We start from the raw sequence: 26,971 nt of genomic DNA, 5'->3' as shown, positions 1-26,971 counted from the left end.
AGATTACCAGATTAACAAAGTTAAATACTTTTATTAAGCAAAATAATTTTCAGTTTCTGAGCTTGTTTTGCTGTTATTGCTGATACTAAAGCATCACTAGTAAAAAGAATGACTTGCGAGATCACATTTTATTTATTTAATATTAAAACGCAACACTTCACTCATTTTTCTCATCACACATTCATGTCGAACATCACAATGATCACAAAAAAAGGGGAAAAATGCATCTCACATCATCAAACAAAAATTCTGTATTTTTTTTTAAATATCAGAACTAATTCTGTTTCCATTTGATCAATCTGATCAAAAAGAAAAATTGCTTTATAAAAACAGTCGTCTTATTATGTAGGTGAAATTTTTTCACTTTCATCATCATTTCTACACAATTCTGGTTTGATCGCTCATATGCCTGGTGTTGTCTTTAAAGTTGACATCAGCGTTTTGAATGTATATGACTGCTGGATTGCATCATTGTATCCGAATCCAGACTTAGGCACCTCTTCCAAATCATGCACTTTATTTTCTACAGGTTGGTGTTCTTGGAGTCGTTGTTTGTTGAGGTCCTTCCATTCCTGTTCATGGATTAGTTGATATGTTGGTGACCTCATTAAATCTGAAGGGCTTTGACCTCTCGGGAGATTATTTCTATATTCAATTCATGAAAAATAGAAATTGGAATTAGGATGGCAGATATCAGTGTGTAATTGAACAAGTTAGAATGTATCATAATCATATCTTTTTTTTTTTATTTATAATGTACTTTTGTTTAATCCAATTTTTTTTTGTGATATGAATAATTACAGAAAAAGCTAGACTATATGTTCTATCTGTTACAAAAATTAGTTTATAAGTTTTTTTTAACTCTGGTATATACTCTATTTTATGAAGGTTTTAACAACTGGATGTTGCGAAGATATATTTTGAAAGAGAGAAAATTCAACTGCCCCTGCGGGTAATCGAACCCACGTCCTTTCACTTTCTGGGTGAACGCCCTAGACCACTAGACTACAGAGGCACCGAATTTCTCAATCTTTCCTTGGAGCTCGTGTACACTGAAAGTAAGTTGCCATCTGGTGGCAATGTCAGCAGTTGTGAGCTTGGCCTGAGTCTGGTCCGGCCGTCCATGTATGGTCCCTTTCAGTGTACACGAGCTCCAAGGAAAGATTGAGAAATTCGGTGCCTCTGTAGTCTAGTGGTCTAGGGCGTTCACCCGGAAAGTGAAAGGACGTGGGTTTGATTCCCCGCAGGGGCAGTTGAATTTTCCCTCTTTCCAAAATATATCTTTGCAATATCCAGTTGTTAAAACCTTCATATGATAGCGGAGAGTGACGTCATCATTGTATACTCTATTTCTCAACACTAGAATTCAAAATTTTGGTTTAGTTTCTGAAGGGAACTGTAGTCCAGTTTGATAAGACACTCACTTTTCTAGTAGTATGAAAGTATGTGTTCAGAGGAGTTGTGAGTTCAATACCCAACGAGTCCTTGTTAGAATTTTTTCTGATACAGAGGTACATTGAAGGACCCCACACAATCCGCTTCCCATCTCAAGGAGATATCAAAGCATTCCCGACACAGAGGTACAACAGAAACAGTGTCAAATTGACTGCAAAAAGCACAATGTTACTGGACTGCAAATACGAGTGGTCAGCACAATTTATCACATCTAGTTCCTGCTTATTTCCTCTTGGCTTAAATCCCCATTTCTAATCTTAGCTCCTCGCCCCACCTGGGCCATTGAGTGATATGAAGTGACATTATAGATATCTTGGTGAGAGAAAAATATTGGGGAATGTTTGGAATCTGCTATGAACTGTAAGTTCTGACATTCTGAGTGGAATGCAGCCCTAGGTTCTGTTATAAATATCGCTTCTGGTAATTTCCTCTTATTTTAAAAGTTAAAAAAATGTTACAAGTGTGTGTGTGTATCATTCGTTTACTCACGCAAAGTTAGCTGTGTTTCCAATCTGTGATTTTAACGTCTCCACCATTGCTTGCTGCGAGTAGAGGTTTATTGGTGAATTGTACTGCTTTAAGCTAATGTTCTGGTTGGATATGTCCGGTGTAGAAGTCCTACTGGAGCTGATAGACGCCCTTGGAGAAGACAGTGCAGCTTCAAGTATAGCCTCTTGTACCTGGGATTGGATGACGGAATCAGCCAAATGTGAGGAAAATAAGATAACATACATGCATTTCTGATATTTTCACTTCGTTTGAGGCGTCTGAATGGTATTTGAAATCAAAAATATATATTGAACCTTTTTTTTAAGCATGTGCCACAAACTTACAAGTTTGAAGAAAACTCGATAAATCAACAGATCCATGGTCAATAATTAAGATGGAAGATATTACCTTGCTAAGCATGTACGGATCGTTTTGTCCTTTTTGATACACAGATCGTCCACTCGTGTCCCTGCTGAACCTCAGGTATGACCCTGTTGGACAGTCCTTAGTAGCTTTAAGGTCCGGTGTTATCAAAGGGAACGTTCGGTAAGCCTAGAAATGAGAGAAGTTAGTTTTTGATGAATTTTGCAATCGAGGGAAATTTAAAATTTCATTACGGTGTCAAACTGAGATTAAATTTAGGATTGTTTAGGTCAGTGGTTCCCAACCTTTCATCAAGTACTCCCTGAAAATGCGGGGGAGATGTGCGCACTCTTGGACAGATGCGTGATCGTAGAAATGCGTAGGACGATTGCGTACTCATAGATTCAGAACCGTGTGGGATCCTAGAAATACGTACGAAGTGTGCGTTACTTCAAAAACGCGTAGGAGGATCGTATACTTACAGAAATGAGAGTAAGAAACGTACATGACCATAGAAATGCGTGCGTGCTCATAGAAAAGTTTAGGAAGTGTACGTGGCCTTAGAAACGCGTAGATGATTATGTACCCACAGAAATGAATAACATGCTTTGAGACCTTAGAATGCATAGATATAGATTGCGTATTCATAGAAATGTTGAGGAAGAATAGCTTACTCCTTAGAAATGCGTAGTTAACCTTGTATAGTGTGCGTCAAGTGTAGTAGAATTTTTTGCACTTTGTATTAATTATTTTACTAGTTTTTCCCGTCATTTTAACAAATTATTTTTCGCGTACACGTGAATGGCCTGTCGTATACCGGGGGTATGTGTAACACAGGCTGGGAACCACTGATTTTATGGTGATTACTTGATTAGCAATAGCAGCTTTTTCATCCTCTTGGTATTGCTGATGATCACTGGTTCGATTTCCGACGTGATTCGGTATTTCTGTTCGCGGAAGTGGTTTGAAAATGTCTGCGTTTCCGTGTTGCGTAAGGAAAGGAGCGATTAACGGAGTCGAGGGTGACGATGTTGCCGTAGCTTCATTGCTCCTGAAAACACAAACCAGAAAACATGTCATTAATTAATGAATGCGTACATTAGACGTTTATAATTTTCATCAACAAAATTAGGTGATTAATTCCTTTTTCTTTTTTTTCACGTAAAACTTTGCCGTTGAAATACGGTTTCTGTGTTCGTGTTTTTGAATATTTAGGGAACTACAAAAACCGTTTTGACCAGAAATAAATCGTTCTAGTGAAGTGCCTGTCTTCAAAATACAGATTTTTAAAGAAATTTATGATTTAATAGAAAATCAAGTTGATAATTTTTTACTTAATTTCTAAAGATGTTATAATCATAATATACATTGTGTTGTAAGTCCTAACTCGGCCTTTATCTCATCAACCGTTCGTTGCAGAAGAATGGTTCAATTTAAATAAAATGCTCAAAATGTGTTCAAAAATCACCCTGTACTAGTTTTGAGACTGAAAATACAGTGTGTTAAAAGAAATTAAAATTTTTTATGGACACCATTCTAGAAAACCAACTAGAAAATTGTTTCCCTGTTTCTTATGAGACCAAAAAAAAGAAAAGAAAATTCAAGTTTACAAGTGCAATATTTGCTGAGATATTTGAATTCAAAACGGAGAAAAGTTGGGAAAGAACAGCGTAAATGAGCGAAAGAAGGTTGTCTGTTAGTTTGTGCTGTTCTTTCCCAACTCTTCTTCGGGCGAATATTACACTAGAACGTGAATTCTTTTTGTGATGGCCTCAAGGTAACAACTTTCTAACTGGGGTTATAGAACAGAGTGTGTATAAAAAATTTTTAGTTTATATTTTTTGACACATTGTATTTTCACTGTCAACTCACTTTCACTCTGCAGTCAAAACTGGTACAGGGTGATTTTCAAACACGTTTTGAGCATTTTCTAATTTTGAACCATTCCTCTGCAGCTGTTCTCAACCTTTTTTGACTCGCGGAGCCCTTTCTGGTGTATGATGTCTATGGCAGAGCCCCGTAGGCATATTTTTTGTTTATTTATCAAAGTTACTGATTTGCTTTTATTATTCAAAAACATTTTTTTTTTCAAATTTAGTTTTTTTATATTTTCCTCGAGTTACCACGGAGCCCCTGGGGAGTTCACACGGAACCCCAAGGGAACCGCTGCTCTACGACGAACGGTTGATAGATAAAAGCTGTGTTAGGACTTACAAGACACCCTGCATAATTGCAGTATGTTAATACGAAGAGATTAGTGTGCGCGCGCGTGCTCTTACAAACACTGCGAGGCGTGCAGAAAATGTCCCGGACATCTGGGTGCTCGGCTTGAGTTTCTTGTAGATTTTGATTTCTGAATTTTTCGTCCCCGTGCTACAAAATACTGTGGCTGCTACACCCCGAATCCCGCGCAACTGAATACTGGCTGTATTCAAATTGATCATGATTGCATCGGAGATTCACGCGAATGTCATGTGTGAACGCAACGGAATTTTTTCTTCTTTACTGTCAGAGCTAGTAACATAAACCACTTCCTGCACAACAGGCGACGCTTTCTGTTTTTGGCATATTTTCACCCGGCACACACACACACTCTCAACATCAACCACCAAAGTATTTACCACATCCATTTCCCACTTGGTTCTTCCTGGCTTAAATCTCAATTTCTAATCTTGGCTCCTCACCCCTACCGGGCCGTTGTTTTCCCTGCCATAGTGGAAGCGTGTTGCTGTTGTTGTCCTTGGCAGAGCCAGCAGAGTTTTTTAACGCTTTAGAGCAGCAGGTTGTATAGAATTTGCAACGGTGCGACAAGGCACGCGCATGTGCTATCTTCTTAGCTGGCTATCAAACTAAATTTATTATACTATTGGTATCTCTTTTCGGTGCACACGATAATTTCCTGTGTATAATTCCCCGCATTTTTTGAATTTCATTCATCGATAATAAAATCTTGAATAATTTTAAGTGTTGTCTGTCCCGTTTTTTGTAGAAATATTGTTGGTTTTTACACTCGCATCTGTACACTTTCTATAAATCTTTAAAAAAAATTACACATTTCGAAAGTTTTAATTTCCATCCCAACCTCTTGGGAAAAAAAGCTTCAGATAATACACAGTGGCATATAATCCGCTCTAAGAAATTCCGATATTTTTATCGTATAGTTCACGGATTATATCAGCACTTCCTAGAGATAGAAAGCCTCTGCGCGCTGTTTGCCATAAACGTCATTCAGACTACCTAGCAAGTTTGCCACATTTTGAAACACAGCATCCTATTTCGTTTCTTCTTATTTTGGCGTAGAATCTTCCTGATTGGCTCACACATACCGCATAGCGATTGGATATGGGGCATTGAAATCGCCAATTCTGAGTCCGATCATTTCTTTTCCTTACTAGTACGATCAGGGAATTTTTTTCCCCTGAATATTCTGAGGGAAAATGGAATACTTACGTCACAAGCAGACTGCGAAGGCCTGAAATTATGGTACATCTTCATGTTTGTCATATTTTATTTAGAAATATGTGGTGAATATACTTGATAGGATACTGAGATCTCAATTCTTTTCGTTCTAGATTTCATCATCTTACGATCTTTGGATTGGAAGGGTTTTATTTGTGAAAAACGAAGCCGTTTTGAGTCTAACTTTTGGTTTTCATTTAATTAGCTTCTCGTGAGCATAAATGCAGTGATGCTTCACCCAGCACCTTCTAGAGATAGACGGCCTCCGCACTCAGCTTCAGTAAGTAGTCCATTTTCCCTCGGAATATTCAGGGAAAAAAATTCCCTGCTCGTGTCAGTATCATCGTTGTGAGGAAAAGAAATGATCGGGCTAAGAATTGGTGATTTCTATGCCTCACATCCAATCACTATGCGGTATTTGTGAGCCAATCAGGAAGATTCTACGCCAAAATAAGAAGAAACGAAATAGGATGCTTTCTTTTATTTTTGATATATATATGCAGGGTACATAGGTAGCAGGGCGTACGGCAGTTTACTAGCGAACCGTTCGTTCTACAGGCATATTTCCAACTAGAAAAGGTATACAAATAACGTGTAGTACTTAGATATGTCATTCATATTGCAAGGGGGTTGTACAGTTATTAAAATAAAGTTAACTTTTTATACCGTCCTCGTGTGCCCGAAATCCCAATTAGAAAGTTATTGCCCTGTCTCTCCCGATGTCAACTAAAAAAATTCCACGTTTATATATATATATATATATATATATATATTTAGAGGTAATATCACACAATATTACCGAGATATTCGGATTCGAAAAACGAGGAAAAGTTGGGGCAAAAATAGCATTAAATGTGAGAAAACTGTTTTACGCGCATTTAACTCTGTTCCTCCCCCGCCCAAATTCTCTCAATTTTTCGAATTCGAATATCTCAGTGAATATTGCACATAGAAACGTGGAACTTTTTTTAGTTGGCATCGGGAGAGACAGGGCAATAACTTTCTAATTGGGCTTTCGGGCTCACGGGCACGGTATGAAAAGTTAATTAATTTTAATTTTAATAACTATGCAACCCCTTGCAACATGAATGACATATCTGAGTACTACACGTTATTTGGATACCTTTTCTAGTTGGAAGAATGCCTATAGGACCAACGGTTCGCCAGTAAAATGTCATACGCCCTGTTACCTATGCACCCTGTATATCAGCATGCACCGCATTTTACTGGCGAACTATTGATCCTGTAGGCATACTTCCAATTAGAGAAAGTATTCAAATAACGTGTAGAACTTAGATGTGTGCCATTCAATTCATGTTCCAAGGGACTGTATAGGTATTAAAAATAAAAATAATTTTATATACTGACACCTTGTGCGCAAAAACTCAATAAGAAAGTTGTTGCCCTGTCTCTGCAGACACCAAAAAAAAAAAAAAAAATTCAAGTTTCCAAGTGCAATACAAATATCTCAACGAATATTGCACTTAGAAACATAATTGGTTTTTTTTTTGGCTTAAGGAGAGATAGGGCAACAACTTTTCAATTTAAAGTTAGAGGAGGGGGACCGTATAAAAATGTAGATTTTTTTTTATTTTAAGACACACTGAATTTTCTCTTGACACTAGTACAGAGTAATTTCTGAATACATTTTTTAGTATTTTTTAAATTAGAATCATTCTTCTACAACGAACGGCTGATGAGAAAAAGGCAGCATTAGGACTTACAGGACACTCTGTAAATATTACTTTATATTTATAATTTCTTTTATTTGTAATATATAATTTCATTTTCCTAAGGGCAATTCGAAAAGACATTCTTTACGGTAGCTGAGAAAGGGTCTGCCAAAACATGGCGGGCCTGGGCTCCATAACTTGTCAAATGACGGAGGTAACAAAAAGTCACGAATAAGTGTCGATGGTATTGCAGAGGCATGGTTTTTATTACTATAGTAATGAAATGTTCGAGACGCGACAGAAATAACCAAATGATTACAGTCAAACATTGGAACTGAAACAATCATATTCTTTGATATTTGTTATTGGAGTCTGAAATGACTTTTCCTGTGAGTATGAGTTGTACGTCTATCGTTAACAATGAAGGATAACATTTCTCACTTTTTTTTTTAATATGTTCACTGTTAATTTACGTCTCTCAAATGGCTTTAATGGTTGCCGTATATAAACGCGTTTTCCTGCGAGATAACTTACACAAAGCAAAAACCAATCTATTGATAAAATTTTACACCGAATGTATGATGTAATAATAATAATAATCAAATCAAACTTTTTCAGTTGTATTTGGGGTTCTAACATGAATATTATAACTCACCTGAGTATTATGAGCTTCAGGTGATTTCCAGATTTCGCAATCACCTCGCCAGCCCGAAAATGGGACATTTTCCTCGCGTCGTTATCATTGATGCTGATTATTATATCTTCTTTATGGAGCTCTCCTTCGGATGGGCTACCGAAACTTATCTACGAGAGAAATAGAAGAAAAATTTCATTCAATGAACGAAAGAATTTTTTTTTTTTGCTTATTTCAGTGATATTCTGAATTAAAAATCTATAACATAGAATGCTGGAAAAAATGCTTGTATAAATTCATTGATTCATTGAGTTGCTTGCACAATAATGTTGTAATATACTTTGTACATCAAGTGTGTTTAAGAGCAATTTTTAAACCTCACAAACTTGGGTCATGCTCTTAAATATTTACCTATTAACTTATGTGTAATGGCTGTGCCTTATGTGTAAATATTTGGTTGTTATGAGCTATTGAATTCCAAAAATTTCAAGAATGAAAACTCTATAACCCTTTCAGACCCGAGCATGCATTTTTTTGTGATTTCAAAATGTTTTTGCATTTCCGATACTCAAAAAATGCATTAAAAACATAACTGTCAGCAAATCTTTATTATTATTTTTTTCCTCAAATTTTCGCTTCTTTAAATTTTTTTCTTTGTGAAGAAATATGATTAACTTCGTCCAACTTTTTCCAGCCAAGATAAGATGATGCAGGGTATATTCATCTTCCCATGCAATTTTTCCCAGAATTTTATTGCTAAATTTTATGTAATAAATAGCACTCTTCCCGGAGGCACTTTCTGCTGGAAGCTATCTTAAAAACCCGCTGAAGGTTCAACTTTAAGTGCTGCCCTCTGATGCAAGGGTTTCAAAATTCATATTCACCATATTTCAAACTCAAAACCTACTCAATCCTTCAAGTCAATGCATACCTCTCTGAGGTCAAAAGAAACATTTCTACAATGAGAAAACGCAACCCACACATTTGGGGCACCAGGGTCTGAAAGAGATAATGTTTACTCATATGAGTAATATAATAATTTCAAACTATATATATGTTAAGACGATTGAATACGAGACATTAGCAAAGTTAAACATGCCGTAGACTAATTGAAAAATCCGGTTTATTGCAAATAAGCCTAGATCAGGGGTCTTCAGCTCATGGACCGCAGATTTGGCCCTCCGGCTTTCTTACCGTGGTCCGTCGGCAATTTTTAGAAAATGGCTAAGGACATATGTAAAAAAGGTTTAAGAAAAAAAATTTGATTTTGCTGTCAGGCCAGTGAGAGACGTAGCACGCGAGGCCCTAACAGTTTTTTGGAGCCCCTGATTTTATACATTTCAGACGGAAATTTTGGCATCCGAAAGATGTACTTAATTACAGAATTCACAAAAATGCTGAAAGTTACACACCTTAATGGAAAAATAGTTTGAGACTTTTTAAATAAATAAATACCGGAAATAAAAAAAATAATTTTGGAATTATTGAAATTATTTCGTAATTGATAAAATTTTTTAATTAATGGAAGAATTTCTCTATAATTATTCAAAAAAGTCATTTTTGAAACAAATATTTTCAGAATTAGTGAAAGAAATAATTTCAGCATTAGCGATGGAAATTATTTCGGAATTGACAAAAAAAAGTAATGCCAGAATTGCTGAAAGAAATTATTTCAAAACTAATCAAAATTGATTATAAATAAAAAAATCTGAGTGGGAGAATCTCACACCATAGAAGTGAAACTTCCAGGTTGTTTAACAGCTTGGCTGCGGGAATAGTGTGGGAATACACACACACTCCTCAATTCATCTTAATAGAATTTTCTTTTCTTCCAAACTGTGTGCTGTGCATCGCCCATCATACTGCAAGTGGCGTTTTACGATAGCAGCGGCGTCGGGGGGGGGGGGTAGGTAAAGGTAATAAACTGTCTTTGTTCGGTCACAAAGCGGCCAAACACAAACTAACTTTATTTTCTAACACGGCCGAATCCCTATTGACACCCTCCCTCCCATCACCACAAACCATGCTTCTCAGGGCTTCATCACACAATCAGTAATTCTACGCAACCGGTTTTAATGAAAAAGAAACGTTCCACTTCCTGTGATTGAGAGATTTTCTTTCCCCTCACAAAATTTCACTCTTATGTCGGTAAAGAAGTTTCATTTCAAAAAGTAATTTCAGAATAAATGAAGTTTTCAATTATTTTGGGCTCCTCCTATTTGATTCGGGGTCCCGTTGGCGCTTCCGTAAAGATTTCCCTGAGCCATGTAAATCTGGTTTCCATCTTATAATTCAAAATACCTCAGTAATGAGTTGGTGGCCAACGGCTTCATGGGAAGTTTCAATTACGTCCACGATGTCTGATCGGTTGAAGACCCCTGGCTTGGATGAAACAGGACTGTTTGAGCAACCAATTGTAGATGTTCTAATAGACTTAAAGCAGGGCGGGACAAATCCAAAGGGCTAGGTCTAAAATACTAAGTTGATTAAAAAGTACTTGATAATTTTCCAGTTAGTCGGGGGTGCGTGGCCAGATTTTTCTATTCACCGACGACATATAAGAAGTTTTTTACAGAGTATGTCTGAGAGAGTATGTATGGTTAATGTCTAAAAACAATACGAGAGAATATCAGCGAAAACGGAAGTAATCGAGCTGCGATAGTTTCATTAGCATTAAATGGTAATTAGGGCAAATAAATTTTAAATGTTTGTATTACCCCCAACTGAAAAAAAAAATTTTATCCTTCGCTATGTAAGCAAAGAAATTTATAGATACAATGAAATTTGGTTGACATTTATATTTGAAATTCTCGATTTTTGTCACTTTATTACGGGCCGCTGTGGTGGTCGAGTGGTTATAGTGCCGGACTCGTGATGCGAGGATCCGGGTTCGAACCCCACAGTGGTGGTCGGCTGAAGTTGGTTTTCTGTGGTTCCCAACTTCAAGGCGCAAATGCGAGCCGATCTCCCCGTTAAAAAGTCTCGCCACAGAGAGCAACAGTCCTAGAACGGTAAATCATTCAACCATAACACTTCACTCATAGTTAGAAAAACTGGGGGCAGATGGTAGCACTACACATAACAAGCATTACACAGAAACAAAAAAAAAAAAAAACAAAAAAAACTTTACGTCAGGTTGCACTACACGTGCACGCACGTTCCCGCATGTACCGATTCGTTAGGGGTTCGTTGGGGGGGTTCCGCGGGGGGGGGGGTTGCATGTGTGGTGTGGCAGTAGTAGGTAGGGCCTCCAAAAATGGCTCGGGGATCCATGATGTTCTTAAGTCAGCCACCTCGTTGGGCAATTTGCCTGTTGTGGCGTTGTATTTGTATTTGTATTTGTATATAAGTGAGCAAGTGTCGCGACGAAGTGCTGAAATGACCAAGTGCTGAATGTCTTGAAGGGAATAATAGCACTACCGCCTATATACTATGTATATAGGAGGTAGTGGTAATAGCTGAGTCGTAAAAGCTGTCAAAAATCAAGAACTCCATCTATCGATATTTCGTGGAATTTTTGGTCTTATTTTATATACAGGGTTTCCGCAAATGAATGACACGATTTAAAAAAATTATATTTCAAAACTACTATACATGATATAATCTGTGATACATGAAAATAAAGAAAAACATTAAAAGTTTTTATTTTAAACATCGCTCAACAGATGGCAGCAATTCCGTAGAAAGCAGTGACTGACATTGATTGAACCATTCTTTTAGCTTTTTTCCGTTACAAATTTCTGTATGCATGCTGCACAGAAGTAACGGAAACAATTCTTTTGCATATTCTAATACACAAAAACTTTTTTCTCTCATTGTCACTATTTCCAATTTCAGATGGAATTCAGATGGATTCCAATTTCTACGGAAGTGCTTCCATCTATTGAACGATGTTGAAAAATCTTTGAACGTTTCTTTTTTTATTTTAATGCATCACAGATTATATTATGTGTAATAGTTTTGAAAGTAGTAAAACAAAATTAATCGTGCCATTCATTTGTGCAAACCCGGTATTTCTTTCTGTTTTATACAATTTTTGTGATTTCTAATTGACATTTTGGCTTCAGTGCAGTACAAAATTTTTAATTTTCAATATCCCCCCCCCCCCATACATATAACTTTATGGTATCAAATCCAAATTTCTTTTTTGATGGTTTTTTTTTTTCATATTTTACTTCAAATTTACGTGACCGTAAAGTTTATATTCGCTTTAAATACTCTTCTAGAAACACCTTTTACAATGTATGATTAAGTAATTGTTCATTTTTATAACAGCTAGGCTTAATTTTTAAGTAGCTAATATTATAAGTTATTTCAACCTAACATTTGAAACATAAATGAATAGATGATGTCTCTTAGTTTTCCATATGCTAATATAAAAATATCTCGGCACACAGGAAGTTTTCAAACTCCTTTTATTTTTAGTCGGAAACAAAAATTTTGTCTGTTTCAACCTGTTTATCTAGTCAGTTTCTTTTTTAGATGTCTTAACCACAAAATTTATGGGTATAAAAGTTCCATCTTCCTGTTCCTGTTTTTCCCGTTAAGATTCTTCAATAATAAGAAAAAATTGGCTTCTACACAGATAATGGAGTTTTCTTTCCTTTTTACAACATTTAACAACTTCCTCTTGGCAGCTTTTGCCGATGAGGCTCTGAAAATATCTCCTTATCTACGCTCCTAAAGGTGTCTAGAAATTTTCTGGTATTAAAAAAAAACAATTTTTTTAGGTATTATCTCCAAGAGTGACACTTTCTCGTTTTGCGAAGCTTGCAAGACAAGTTCGTTAACCCTTTACTTGATGGACTTCGAGTAGAAATGTCTGTAGCGTGTCCCGTAAACATATTTACTGCGTTTTTTATACAACTGCATTTGAACCCATAAGTGTCATTTTTTAGGTTTTGATACTCCAGTTAAACACTCATTAAAAATACAATCTTATTTGTTTTTCTAAACAAATGCACAGTCAAGTTTCTATAAACGGAGTCACTTTGTGCTATAAAAAATTTGTTGTAAAGAAATTTCAATTTTTTGAGTAAATTAACTGAAATTTGAGCATTCTAAATCAGTGCTGTCTTAACGCATGGAGCAGAAGAGAGGAAAATGAGATCTGGGCGCAATTTTCGAGAGTAGGCCTATATATATATATATATATATACTTGTTCTCGAAAATTGATTCATTAATTTATTGATTTAAACTAATTTGTTGGCAGATATTTCTAGCCAGGTAGGGGGCTTCAGAAAAATTACTCGGCCCTATGATGTTCTTAAAACGGTCCTGTTTTAAATCATTATATTATTCTGAGGGATGGGATTCCCTTAATTGTAATAATGATCAGGCTTGTGATTGGATTTTTACAAGATTAGCCAATATTGCTGCCTCATCAAAAACAAAAAATGTAGTTGCTTTCGAGAATCAAATTCCAATATTTAAATATAGTCAAGTGTCCATACTTGGGACGATTTGGGACTTTTTGTTATAATAAGTAGGTAGCCCTGACGGTTGTTGAAAGTTACGTTCAAATCATCACGTTTGTTTGTTGTTGTTGTGTTAACATTTTATGATAGATTCTGAAGTGTAGAAGGCGTATTTCGGTTGAGAAAAAAGTTTTTCACGTGTTTTCCGAAAATTGGTAAGTTTTTCTAGTGAACGCTTAAGGTTTGCGCCACGGTTACGTTTAGACGGGGGGGGGGGGGGGGGGGTTCTCTGATATAAGGCAATGTTAGGTAAGGTTTCTCTTATAAAATGCTGGTTCACACACAATCTTTTTTTTTTATCTCCCTCTATTGTTAAGTACAGCCCGGCTTGAGTGGAAAAAATCAAGTTTGTCTAACTTGGGACGATTTAGGACTGCCCCTAACTTGGCACATTATGTGGAATCACAAATTAACTACATGGGAATGGTCATAGATGAGTTCAGATGGGCAGTTGTTTGCAATCCATTTTATGAGGACTTAATGGGTTAAACAGATGTGTTCTCATTTTTATATTAAAGATTTGATATTAAAGACATTGATGAAATTTCAATAAATTAGATAAATTGTGAATGGAGAAACCTATTATCGTCCTCCGAGATCGCTACACTTTTGTCCTCTAGGTTTTCAAACATTTCAATGTTTTGTTTTTGTTTTTCTAAAAAGATTTAACTTGTGCTAAGTTAAAACTAAATACACCGCTAAAATATCAGGACTTTTATGCGGACTATGAGCATTTGTTTTATATAAATGATTACTTGTAGAACTCTTTGTAGAGAAAAACTTAATCGAATTATATAGAAAAAAAAGATTAAAAGACATTACAAGCACTCAATATACAGTAGCTAGAAGTTACTCTTCTAATTATAGCCTACGAGGAAACCTTATCTCGAACAAAGCGTGCCTTTCAGTCAATGGCTCTTTTGTAAGAACTACAAGGCGACTAATTTGACGTAGATTCATTTATATAAATGATTAAAGGAAAAAAGAAAACGATTTCAAACACACATATGGCTTTAAATCCTTGAAGCCGATTCCGTAATTCTTTGTACCAGCTGAGGAAAAGAAATCCGAACTCATTTTAAGCGCAATGCTCTGATAAGGTTAATCTCATTTATTACAAGGAACATTCATTCGCTTGTTTCGAACACATTTTAGTTCCCACGACATCACTCATATGATTCGACAAACTTGAATGTTTAAAAACTTCTTTTTTTTTTTTGAATGAAGCGCGCCTAAAAAGCTATACAATAGGATTTCCTTATATATAATAGGAACCAACCTTATCGGTCAGCGGGCCAGATATGCGATATTGGTACGGCTCAAGAGCCGGAAACTGTTTAAATAGAGTGATCATATGACTTATTTTACGGGACATTTTCGTAATCTTGGCTGTCTCGACATTTCATAATAAGTGTCCCGTATCTCGTATATGCAATGAAACTTACTCTAATTTCTATTCTTTACTGAAATCGAGAATTAAGAATATGTACTTTCATAACTTATAAATTGTATTACAATTATGACTGTAAAATCACTACAATTAATTATATTCATATAACTATTCATCTCACTTATTTGTCAAACTAAACTTTTTTTCGTGAATTACATTTCACTCCCCTGCTATTTATAGTGGCACTTCGGTTCACATCATTGGTGATTTTTCAGTGACATAGTGCAACTTTACTACCTTCGACAATTTTTTGGCGATAATTGGCAATGTTACACACCGAAATAGCGATTTCCTGTATTTTCTATCGAGGATATATCGCGGTATGGTACCTAGGTCAGACTAGGCATATATCGTGTTGTGTGAACTGATATTTGCCTATTGGAACACTTTTCGGGGGCCGAATAGAATCCCTTTGCGAGCCTCATGTCCCATACCCTTACTATATGACGTGTAAATGATAAGAAAATATTTGAATTTGTATTGGAATAGGATTAAAGTCAATCGTAGTTCTATTTCTCTGAAATCTCCCGGGGTTAAAACGTATCTTTGAAACGTTTCCAAAAGAAATGTCAAATTTAATTTTAGTTTTGAGAACGTGAGAATTTTTGATTTCCAATTTTGGTATCGGACGCATGCATGGCTGATAATCATAACAGCCTGTAATGGCAACTAACCACGTGCAGTAATACTTAAACATGTCGAGAAGATGGACGTTTACTCGTGGAAAAAGGGATGCTGTCACAAAAATGAATCATCGTCCTGATGAATTACTTCAAAGTCGTCAGGCAGATTCCGCCACGTGGGAATATGCTCGAGGCTTTTACGAATTTTATATTGGATCATCACCAAAGTTTACTTTTAGAAAAGTCATTCACTTTGGATGCCTCCAGATAGGCCGCATAAACTCTAACCTAATTTCCCTTGATAAAAATTCTAACATATACAGGGTGTCCCGTAAGTGCTAATTCGGTTTTTATCTCATCAAATGTCCGTCGTAGAGATATGATTCCAATTTAAAAAACGCCTAAAAGGCGTTCAAAAATTACCCTGTAGCAGGGTTTATTAAAATTATACCAGCTTTCAGAATGAAAATACAGTGTAATACAGGACATACAGAGAAACAACTTTCTAGTAGAGGGTAACTTTTGAGCGCCTTTTGACCTTACGATTTATGGTTGATGAAGTAAAGGCCGCATCAGCACTTACAGAACACTTTGTATAGCTGATAATTTCATTAATACGTTTTCTGGATGAGTTGAAGCGTATGAGTCTGCTTCTCAAGACTGTATTGGTAGAAATTTTTTGTGGTTCATGTTTAATAATTGTAATGATAATATTATGCGCGCTTCAAAGATTTATCTGCTTCGACAAGTTCCGAGTGTATAGTGATATTTGTAGCTGCTTTGCTTGACCTGTGAGGGGATCAAAGTCTGTTAAACACTATCACATATGGATGAAGAGGCTTTGCTCGAATGATCAGCAGGTTTAACAGACTTTGAACTCTCACGGGTCAAGCAAAGCAGCTACGAATATTATTATAGTGGTAAACAGCTACAAATATTATTAAAAAACATCACACACAAAACAGCTACAAATATCATTATACTAAGTATTGCACAAATCAACAGTGGTATTGAAGCCGAGAGTGCTGAATGTTTGAGCAACAACAGTATTCTAAAGCTGAATTAATTCAAAACCAGAAAAGTTCCTATGTAAGGTCCAAGACGAACATGCACAGGTCTGATGTACCGTACTTCCGTCACCTCTGATATTTTCACGCAATTAAATGAATGTTAAAAATATCAATGCTCAAGAGAAAAGGTTCGAATACTTCTTTTCCTATCATTATGGAAGGGAAAATGACTTTTGACATTTTTTACTCGAGATTAAAAAAATTCTCTTAGAATCTTAGATCAAACGTTTGGAAATCGATTTTTCATCCGTCTGTCTGGGTGTATATTCTTAATACAAATTTGCAACTTTCCATCCATCACACAGTGGTCCGTATAGCGAATTTAGGGGAGGGGGGGGGGAAGAAATTATTTTCTAAAAACTTTCTCTCTCTCTAATGAATATTTTTAAGAAATTCGTTTGATCCAAGTCAAAAAGATAGATCATGCTGAGAAATATAGATAAATAAAATAATAACATTCGGTAATTTTAAAATAATTTCAACACGATTATCGCGTTCTCTATTCTCTGCATTTAAAAGCCAAAATTACATTTTCCAATCAGATTTATTTCAATTGTTACTGATATTTGTTACGCTTTTGATTGATTGTACTCAAAATAAAATAATATATCCATCATATGCGCAGAACGAATAATAATAATAATAAAATGATACAAAAGTTTTTTGAACAAAATATCACAATGAAAATATTTGTTTTTTTAGCACTAAATTCAATGATTTGTATGCGAAAATCAAACTTTTCAAATTTTTATTCAATAACTTTTTTTTCCGCTATAGCACAAAATTAAAAAAAAAAAGGTGTAAAATGACAAAATCTAATTTGTATTTTCGATTTCGCGTTCACCGATCACATATTCCACGTAAGAGTGGAATTTCAAACAAAAAGTTTCGAAATTATTTTTAAATAAATTCAAAATTATTCGAAATTTATTTTCGTAAAACTACTCAAAAAGAAGCAAAACTTAGAGAATTATCAACCTGGCAAGAACACATAACACGCATACCGCTGAAATAATAAACACTTTGAGGGCACACAACAAAAATACACGCGACACACTATCCAACATGCACCAATCCGTCAGAAATTCCTCAGAGAAAAGTTGACGAGTTTCATGTGCGTTTTCACGCCTTCTCGTACAAGGGCGAGATATCTCGTCCATGAGTAGATGGACGAAATACATTAGAGTGCTCCGTCTCTCTTCTTTCCCTCTCATCATCGCGACGTTTCATTGGCAACCCTGTGAATAGAAATTGATTTTTTTTACCTCGGCATTTTCTTTTTTTAAAGTTTTCTCTCGATCTCTTCTCTAGCGTTGGTGGTATGCAAATCATTTATTTGAAGTGATGATCATGGGAGAAGGGGAGGATTATAGTTCGACAAGTAAAATGTATAGACAGAAGGTAGGTGTAAGTGTGGTTGTAACAGAGGAGAGGAGAGAGAAAATGTACTTCACTCATATTGTTTCCATCTTTATTTCATAAGTATTCAAACATGCCAGTTTAGGAAATTTATTTCTCGTATTTCAACTATTTATTATTCAAACTCATTGCCAAAAACTCCAAAAGCATCGGTTTATGAGATGAATGAATGATATTTTGAATAACTTAATCTCATTGGAGGAGTTCCAGAATTCTCTCAAAAATTCGTTCCAAAGAATGCAAGACTGCATTGATGCTAGAAGAGAATACTTTGAAAAATAAAAGTTCAGACCTATTATATATATAATGAATTCGCTATTACAAATCTTCGGAGAGATCTTGCGTATTTTACTCAGTACGAAAAATCGAGTAGCAAATTTCATGGCGCCCCCTTTCATTGAAAAACTACATCTGGTGGTGATAAATTTCAGTCGATCTTGGATTTGACTGCCCATGAAAATTGTGCCATGCATTTTCATATAATACTCAGGTATGTCTGAATCAAACATAGCTTTGAATTTAAAAAAAAGAAAAAAGACAATCGTATTTGTGCATAATCTCCAAGAAACCCATTATTATATCGGTTCTTTTTTAGTACCACGGTAAAGAAAGCTCATTCTTTCAACGAGGGTTCTGTCGAAATGGCAGAATATACGCATACACACACACACACGAGAAACCCGTGAACCTGAATTTAGAATAACCCTGGCTCAGAAGGGAGATTGCGCAATGAAGACGTCGCCTCTTAGATGTTTGTAACGGCGGCAAAAAAAGCAAAAGCAAAATGTGCTGAATCGTGACAACCTAAAACAATGGGGGGGGGGGGTGTGCCACAGACGGGCTCTTTAATACTTTTAACACCAACGCCTAATCATGTCAACACAACAACACTATGTTTTTTTACTTTCTGTTTTTAATATATTATTTTATATTTTTCAACTGCCTAAGAGTTTCACGATTCAATTACTCTATTAATTTGTCACCCAATGCAATTTGCCACCGAATTCGCACCATTGTCATAGTCAGCACTTTCAGCTACATAACTGTACCTGTAGATAGATAACTAGTGCCTGTTTTGTGTTATCTGTAGCTGTCAATTTATTGCATTATGCATTTTCTATGTCGCGTGATGGTTACTACTACCTTCCTATTTGAAAAATGATATTTTTCTCATGGGCTACCAGACTTATGGAAGAGTTTTGAAGACCCTGCCATGCCCACACCGTACTCGTATAAAATATTTATTTAGTAGTTTTTAGTAATTTCTGTAATTTTAATTAACAATTTTTGAAATATCGTTAAGATTAATCGTTATTTAATACATATTATATAAATACATATGCATGTATCGTTATATATACATATAGCCAATTTGCAGAATTTTTTTAATTATTCTGCAAATTGGGTAATTGTATGCCCCCAACGCAAAATAAGGACAGAGTGGTGTGTTATTTATACCAAGAATGGCCATTTGCCCGAATCGTTGATATTTTTTTTGTGGTGATGGCGAGTAGTTTAACCCAGGGGTTTTCAAACTGTATGCCACGGTGCTCTGGTGCTCCGCCAACCTTTGCCAGGGGAGGGGGCGCCCCTCCACTGTGTGGCATTTGTATCGCGACAAATATTTTTTTGAAGTATTTTGTTTAACCACTCTCGGGAGCCGTAGATAAGCGTTGATTAGGGTAAGGGGCGCCGCGAGTGGAAAAGATTTGAGAACTCCTGGTTTAACCTATTGCTGGGAGCCAATGAGCCAATTGGCAATTATTGGCTGAACGTCCCGCTGTTGTGAAATGAAGTATGGTCAGTAGTGGGTAATAATTCCACTTCGACACCTATCTTAAAAGCCCGCATTCTTACTTCACAAGATGAAAAAAATTCCATAAAATCCCAAGATTAGGTCATTTTGACTCCCATTAAATTTATACATATTTTAAAGCTAAAAAAACGACTAATAAACAAAATAAGCTGTTAGCATTTTACTTTATAAGGTAATCTACAACCACTACAAAAATTTAATTTCTTCAATATTTATAATCAATTAAAAATTTCAATCAACTAAGTTTACTAAAAAAATTATAAAAATTTTGATTTCCTCTCATTTTTAATGAGATTTTGAATATGTTTTTATATTCATTTCTTAATAATAAAAATATTATAGGCCTTACTTTTTTACCGAAATGGTGTCGATAAACGATTAAAAATGAAGCAACATTATTTTCATATTTTCAGGACTTATATGTTAAAAACCCGGTTCAAAATTTTCGGAAATTTATAAAGCAGAGGAGAAATGAAAAAAGAAACGCACAAGAAGATCATACAGAAAAATCCTAGAATCTTGGTTGACAAGGGGTAACGTGGTTACCCGTACTGACAACATACAATGAAGCTAAAACTAAAAGTCATTAGGGAAATTATTATTGCTATATTAAATGCGTGAAAATAAAAAAAAACAGGACATGTATGAAAGAAAAAATATACACATATGTGAACGGCAAATCAAAAAAGTACACATACTGAGTATAAAAAATAGAGGTGGCGGACGGGTAATTATTTGTAAAAAAAATAAGCAAATCGCTTCAGTGAAACACAATCAAAATTTATAAATTTATGTCTGAGTGTTAAAATAAGTTTCAATATTTGGTATGTTAGCAATGTATTGTTGAAGTCGTCGTTTAAAAGTAGGAAACGGTGTTATTTTTTGCAATTTATTGCTTCATTAATTTTTTTTCAAAGGAAATTATGAATAAAAGTGCTCAGAGGTATATTAGTACTTTAAATTGAAAACTTGGGAAATAAACAAAAATTTATATCCATAATCCGAAAGATTCTCCTAATCCTGAATCACCTAGGTCCCGAGGATTCCGGATTTGAGAGGTCCTACCGTATTTCAAACTAACTTCGCTTCTAATTCTAACGAAATTGAAAACGATGGATTCTCTTTTGATTATTGCAAAAAATTTTACAATAGTAATCGTGAGAAAGTTATAAACAAGGAAAAAAATTTTTTTTTTCTTTTTCTGTGTTTGCTTGGGAGTATCTGTCTGGAGATTTGTGTCAGCGTTTTCTTCTTTTATAAACCAAACTCGAGTGTGTTTACTCGAAACATGCTCTCAACTTTGTTCCAGACTGTCATCACTTTTATCAAAATCTACACGAGTGGCTCATATATTTTATGTTTTGATTTTTCTTGCGATTTTATCTCTATTCTTCCAGGATGAATAAGATTACTGCTCATTTGCTCATTTTTGAGGGGACGGAAAGTTACATGACCTATGACCTCAAGTACTCGTGTCGAACCCGACCGTGACAGACACCCATATGTCTGAGAAAATCAATCTCATCGGACAATATGATTACATTTTCTTCCCCTGTCAGCGCCGTCTTAAGAGCATCATGGGCACTCGGGATCAATTGATTTTTCTGGTGGGCCTCACCTGGAAAAAATCCTGGAAAGATCTCAAATTTCGTGAGGTCCTCTCTTCTGTTGAGGCTCTCGGGCTGTGCCCGGGTAGGCCCATGCGTTAAGACGGCACTGTTTCCTGTATATTACTGGTTTAATTGACTACTATTACTTGACCGTACAAGCACCTCGTAAACATTCCTCTGCGGAATTTCTAACGACAGTATATGGCCGAACGTGTTGTGTGAGTGTATGTATATGCATGGCTCTAACGTGTTCTATGTTGTCAGAGTTATGCTTGTTTTATGTTCTTTGTTGGTGCTGAAAGGTGTCTTCCATATTTTAAAATGCAGATGATATAGCTGGAATTTTTATATTATGCAAGCATCGTGTTGAAGGTCTACTATTACTACTTAACCGTACATGCACCTCGTACACTCTCGGAATTTCTAACGAATCGGCACATGCCGAAATGTGTGTTCTTAGTAAATGTGTGGCCTTAACGTATCTATGTTGTAGAGTTGCGCTTGTTTCGTGTTCATGCTGCCATCTGTCTCCCATTTACTGAAGTAAAGATGGAAATCTTGAATTTTCATGTTATGTCAGTATCGTGTTGAAGGTCTGTGTGTTCTCTGCAGAGAGACTTTTTAAATGGTAGACCGGCTCGCATTATTTCCTCGAAGTTGAAAAACCGCGGAAAACCAATTTCAGCCGACCACCACTGTGCGTCAACGGGGTTCAAACCTCGATATTCACGATGGGAGTACAGCAAGCCACCTACACGACCTCACAGCGGCATATTTATTGACTATTTAACCTCACATACACCTCGTATACATTCTTCTGTGAAATTTGATAGGGTATGCCTTCAGGTTTTGGAAATTATACCTACAGTGGGACATATATAGACTTGGTTGAAAAGGAGCAGAGAAAAGCTACGCATGCTCTTGTTGGCACACAAGGCTAGAGCTATAAAGAATTAGTTTCTTGAATATATGCCTGCATTAAAAGAACGCATTTGTAGGGGGGGGGGTATGATGGAAGTGTTTAAAAATTTCAACGAGATGGATAGGATGGGCCATCACTTATTAATACATCGTCAATCAACTGTTTCGACAAGGGAAAACCAGTTTAGTAAGGGACAATTCCAGGTTCTGGTGTCGCAGGGAGTTTTTCTCTAATAGGGTTGTTAATAAATGGAATAACTTACTTTTCCGGGGGGTCGTGAATTCTCTCATGATTTACACGGTGAAAAAAAAGTGCGATGAACATATTAGGGTAAATCGAGAAGCTTATCCATACTTGGATTTAAGACAATCATAACCTTTTTTTATGGTCAGTGCAGTATATGGTACCAATTATTAGTTTTTTTCTTTCGTGAAATATGCTTTTATATCAGGTTGCTGTATTTTAGTTGTATTTGACATCCATATTTTTATGGGCATGAAAAATATTGTAAAAGAGATTTATCGTAGTAAAAGATATCGTTGTATAGAGAGGAATTTAATATTAAACTATGGCAATTCCAAACAAAATATTGTTGTAGGGGGATTTGTCGTACAGAGTATCGTTTTAGCGACGTGGTTCACTGTATTATAGTACAGCACAGTAAAAGTTATGGCGTTCACGAGGAGGAGACTGACCCGGAAATCGGCTTTATAATTTAAAAAGAAAAAAAATTGCACTATAAATTTACTAGAAAAATCTACGTAAGGAGCCCGCTAGAAGTCTTAGATTAACTATAATCAAATATCTTGGCCCAGGAGCCCTTCTTAAGAATTTGAGGCTATGATTACGGCAAGTTGTATAGTACAGCACTATTTATATTTTATAAGTGCATAAATTACCGAAAATGTTTTTGTAAAATACACGGATATTGGGGGATGATGTTTTATATAGTTTTAATGATTTAGATAGTGATTCCCAACGTGGGCGTTGATGCCCCCTTGGGGGTTATCGAAAGTTCCAAAAGGCGGTAGAAGCTACGGGTATAGCATAGGATCCTATGGGTTAGATTGCGTTGGGGGCGATGGGAGAAAAACATTTCTGAAGAAGGGGGCGATGGGATAAAAAGGTTTGGAAACTGTGATTTAGACTTTTTATCTGATTTACTTGCTACACTTTTACCGTCTTAATACTGTCTCTTTCCTGATCACTTATGACTCCATCTGTTGTGATTGATATGCAATTTTTAAATTCTCAAAAAACAATTTCTTGCTAAATGTTTATCAAAAATTTATAAATTACAATTTCATTCAAAGCCTTCAAAATTGAAGGAAATGTTTCAATTAAATTCGTGTGGTAGGGAAAAAATAAAATAATTTTTTCATAGTGTTTAGTGTTATCATTTGATATCGATCAAAAATTACTGAAAATTTCTTAGCAACCGATATTTGCGATAATTTAAGTGATTTATATACACTGTTTCCTTTATTTACCTGCTCCAAAATGTTCAATACTACTTTTTTATGACGATCAATGGCCCAATTCATTGCCATTAATGTAATTTTTCAAATTCACAAAAAAAACCAAAAAAAAACATTCTTTTGCCCAATATGCTCTAGTTAAATTTCTAAATAAAAATTCTACTCAAAGCCTTAACGTTAAAAAGAATATTTCAGTTAAATTCAAATAACATTAATAATTGAAATTTTAACCACACAATTTAATATCGACCAATTACTTACCCTCTGTATAGTCAACGGCATTCCTATGTCCGATCCACCAGCCATCCGGAATCCCCAAGGCGTGCACTGTCCATCTCTTAGGAGATCGACTGTAATCATTTTCCTGGACATTTCGGATCCGGGTTATTATTATTATTATTTTTGTAATGTGCAACTACTAACTACATCAAATCGGCATAATATCCAGGGCTAAATTATAAAAAAAATTAAAAAAAAAAAAGTCTATTGAACTGTGTAATAATTTTCTGTTTTTTTCTCAATGTTTGTTATGGTTTCCAAAAGCAACACAAACTTATGGAACAGAAAAGGAAACACACGGGGTTTATGACGGAGTTATTTCTTAGCAGATGATGGCGGTGGTTGTTTAACGTGTTGTTTGTGTGTATGCAATGATCTTATTCTTCAAAGACTTCTTCTTCTTGAGCTTCTTTCTTACTTCCTGCCACGAGTTTTTTTCTTTTCTCCTCCTTCCGTTTCTTGGCGATCCTCGGCAATAGCTTTTTTATTTCTTCGACGGATTTTTGGTGTATTTTGTCTCAGCGACTTCCCTATAGGCTTAAACAAAAAAATTAAAGCACCCTAGCAACTCAAGGTCGAAGAGACACAGGCACCTTGTGCTCGTCTTCTTCGATTTCTCAGTTGGAACTTTTTTTCTTTTAAATCTTTTCTCCCGCAGTTGCTCAAGAAAGACGCTAAAAGTAATGAGTGCCAAATTTCTTTTCTCATTCGAGACATTCCAGCCGAAAGAAAAGAATATCTTCTGAGGGAATGTACACTTTTTTCTTTTTTACCCCTAAAGCAGCGAGGTAATAGAGGAATGATGAAGATTGACTTTTATTTATTTGTTCCCTCTCGCCTTTTATTTTTCATATTATTGTTCGAAGACAGCGTTATGATGTACTTATACCCAGATATTTAGCATTGCTCGAATGTATCGTAAACAAACACTTTCATTTTCGCCAATTAGTCTGGAGACTAGACCACGAGTTCTCATTGACGCCGTCTGTCCTGTACGCGGAGTAGGGCAAAGATTAAAAAGAGATTGGAAGCTGCCGTCTATATACGTCAAAAACTCTTACTAAAATTATTATTATTATTTTCTCAATCTCTGTGTACACTGGAACGGTTTTTTAATGTAATTAGATATTTAATGATACGATTATTTAGGATAAGAAATCATGGCGGGAAGTATACAAGGTGATTTCATAATTCCCTTGCTGCCTTTTACTGGCGAATCGTTGGTCTTAGAGGCATACCTCCTATTATGAAAAGCATCCAAATAAAGTATAGACCTCAGATACGTCATTTATGTAGCAAGGGGTTGTAGGCAGTTAATAAAATAGAAAAGTTGACTTTTTATACGGACACCCTGTCCTAAAAAAATCCAATTAGAAAGTTATTGTCCTATCTCTTCTCAGGTAAATAATAAAAAAAGTTACGCGTTTCTAATCAATATTCGATAAGATATATTATTTGAAAAATTGGAGAAAGGTTGGAAAAGAACAGCATAAACGAGGGAAAGAAGCATTGACCGTTAGTTTTTATGTTGGTCTTTCCCAACATTTCTCTGGTATTGAGTTCAAATATCTCAACGAATATTGCACTAAGAAACGTGGATTTTTTTGTTGTTGTCGGCCCGGAAATAATTTCGCCCGGGATAATTTTTTTAGAAATTAATTTTGAAAAATATTTATTTTTATTCCAAATTTTCCACTTCGTAGGAAGATACGGTACATCATTTAAAATTATTAGAGATGCGTTCGAGAAGTTTTGCAATATCTTAGACTTTTACTTTACATTTTTTTTAACGAGGTCGCACTAAATGTGATGAACCACACTGTAAATTTCACACTGTGAAATACTGAGCTCGATAGATAATTTCTACTAATGCTAATCGTAGGATTTGCTTGTATAGCCGGACATGAGGTCTCTAGTTTGGCCCAGCTAAATTTTGCTGGTCTTTGAGGTTCTCGCAACAAGAGCGAAATTTCTTGAACCAAAATCTGATTGCTGTGCTGCTCTAAAACTACATCACCTTTGTTTTATACGTGTAAAAAAAATCATCCTTTAATGAATGCAACTGACTGTGTTACTAGTGACGCTTTAACCCATTTTTGACCGCTTCTCCAATTCATGACCAACTTACACAATGTTTTTGTACATGACAACTGGGTGAGTACCTTAATAACATATTTGAGAAGTTTAAAAAAATTGGATATTAATTTAGCTTGTTTTTCTTTGTAATTAATGTTCAGTTTTCAACTTATTAACTTTTTAACTAACATAAGTTGATCAACTTAATTTAACTAAAGTAATTAGTAATCATGATTTTGGAAAACCTCATATATCATGTGACAAAACTAGTTTTTCTATTTATAAAAAATTTATTTCTGTTCATGTTCATAGAAAAAATTCCAGATCGGAAATCAGAATAAACTTAACAAAAAATTCCATTTTTGAAAAAATCATAAAAAGTTTAATCTCTTTGTAAACAAATTTAAAAAAATACTGTGGCACACATCAGACCATTTAACTACCGAAAATGCTAACTTCGTGCAAAAATTTGTACGGAAATTAATTGAAAAAAAAATTAAACGTCAGTCAAAAATGAGTTAACTCATGTGTCCACCCGGGCACGGCCCGTTGGCCTCAAGAGGAGGGGCTCACAAAAATGACATCTGAAAATTTTCGAAAGTATGTAACTTTGCCAGATAGGGCCTCGGAAAATCCCCCAGCCCGAGGGGCCCCATGATACTCTTAATACTGCCTTG

At 35.5% G+C, this 26,971-nt stretch overlaps 1 protein-coding gene across 1 annotated transcript; it reads right to left on the bottom strand.

Annotated features, from left to right (window-relative positions):
• Window positions 1-109: 109 nt before the first annotated feature.
• On the bottom strand, window positions 110-24,814 carry LOC149076439 (PDZ and LIM domain protein 3-like). Its single transcript, XM_089244007.1, has 6 exons — window positions 24,201-24,814; window positions 8,095-8,243; window positions 3,175-3,358; window positions 2,353-2,496; window positions 1,945-2,135; window positions 110-645 (listed from the first exon to the last, which is right to left on the bottom strand). The coding sequence occupies exons 1-6, from the start codon at window positions 24,309-24,311 to the stop codon at window positions 402-404; spliced, it is 1,023 nt and encodes a 340-aa protein (XP_089100133.1). The 5' UTR covers window positions 24,312-24,814; the 3' UTR covers window positions 110-401.
• Window positions 24,815-26,971: the final 2,157 nt, after the last annotated feature.

The sequence above is a fragment of the Pholcus phalangioides genome, unplaced genomic scaffold, assembly GCF_987345545.1.
Source record: "Pholcus phalangioides strain wild (caught in Gottingen) unplaced genomic scaffold, Ppha-v1.0 ptg000015l_1, whole genome shotgun sequence".
In the NCBI taxonomy this organism is placed as follows: Eukaryota; Metazoa; Arthropoda; class Arachnida; order Araneae; family Pholcidae; genus Pholcus; species Pholcus phalangioides.
This window is presented reverse-complemented; position numbering and strand designations above follow the sequence as displayed.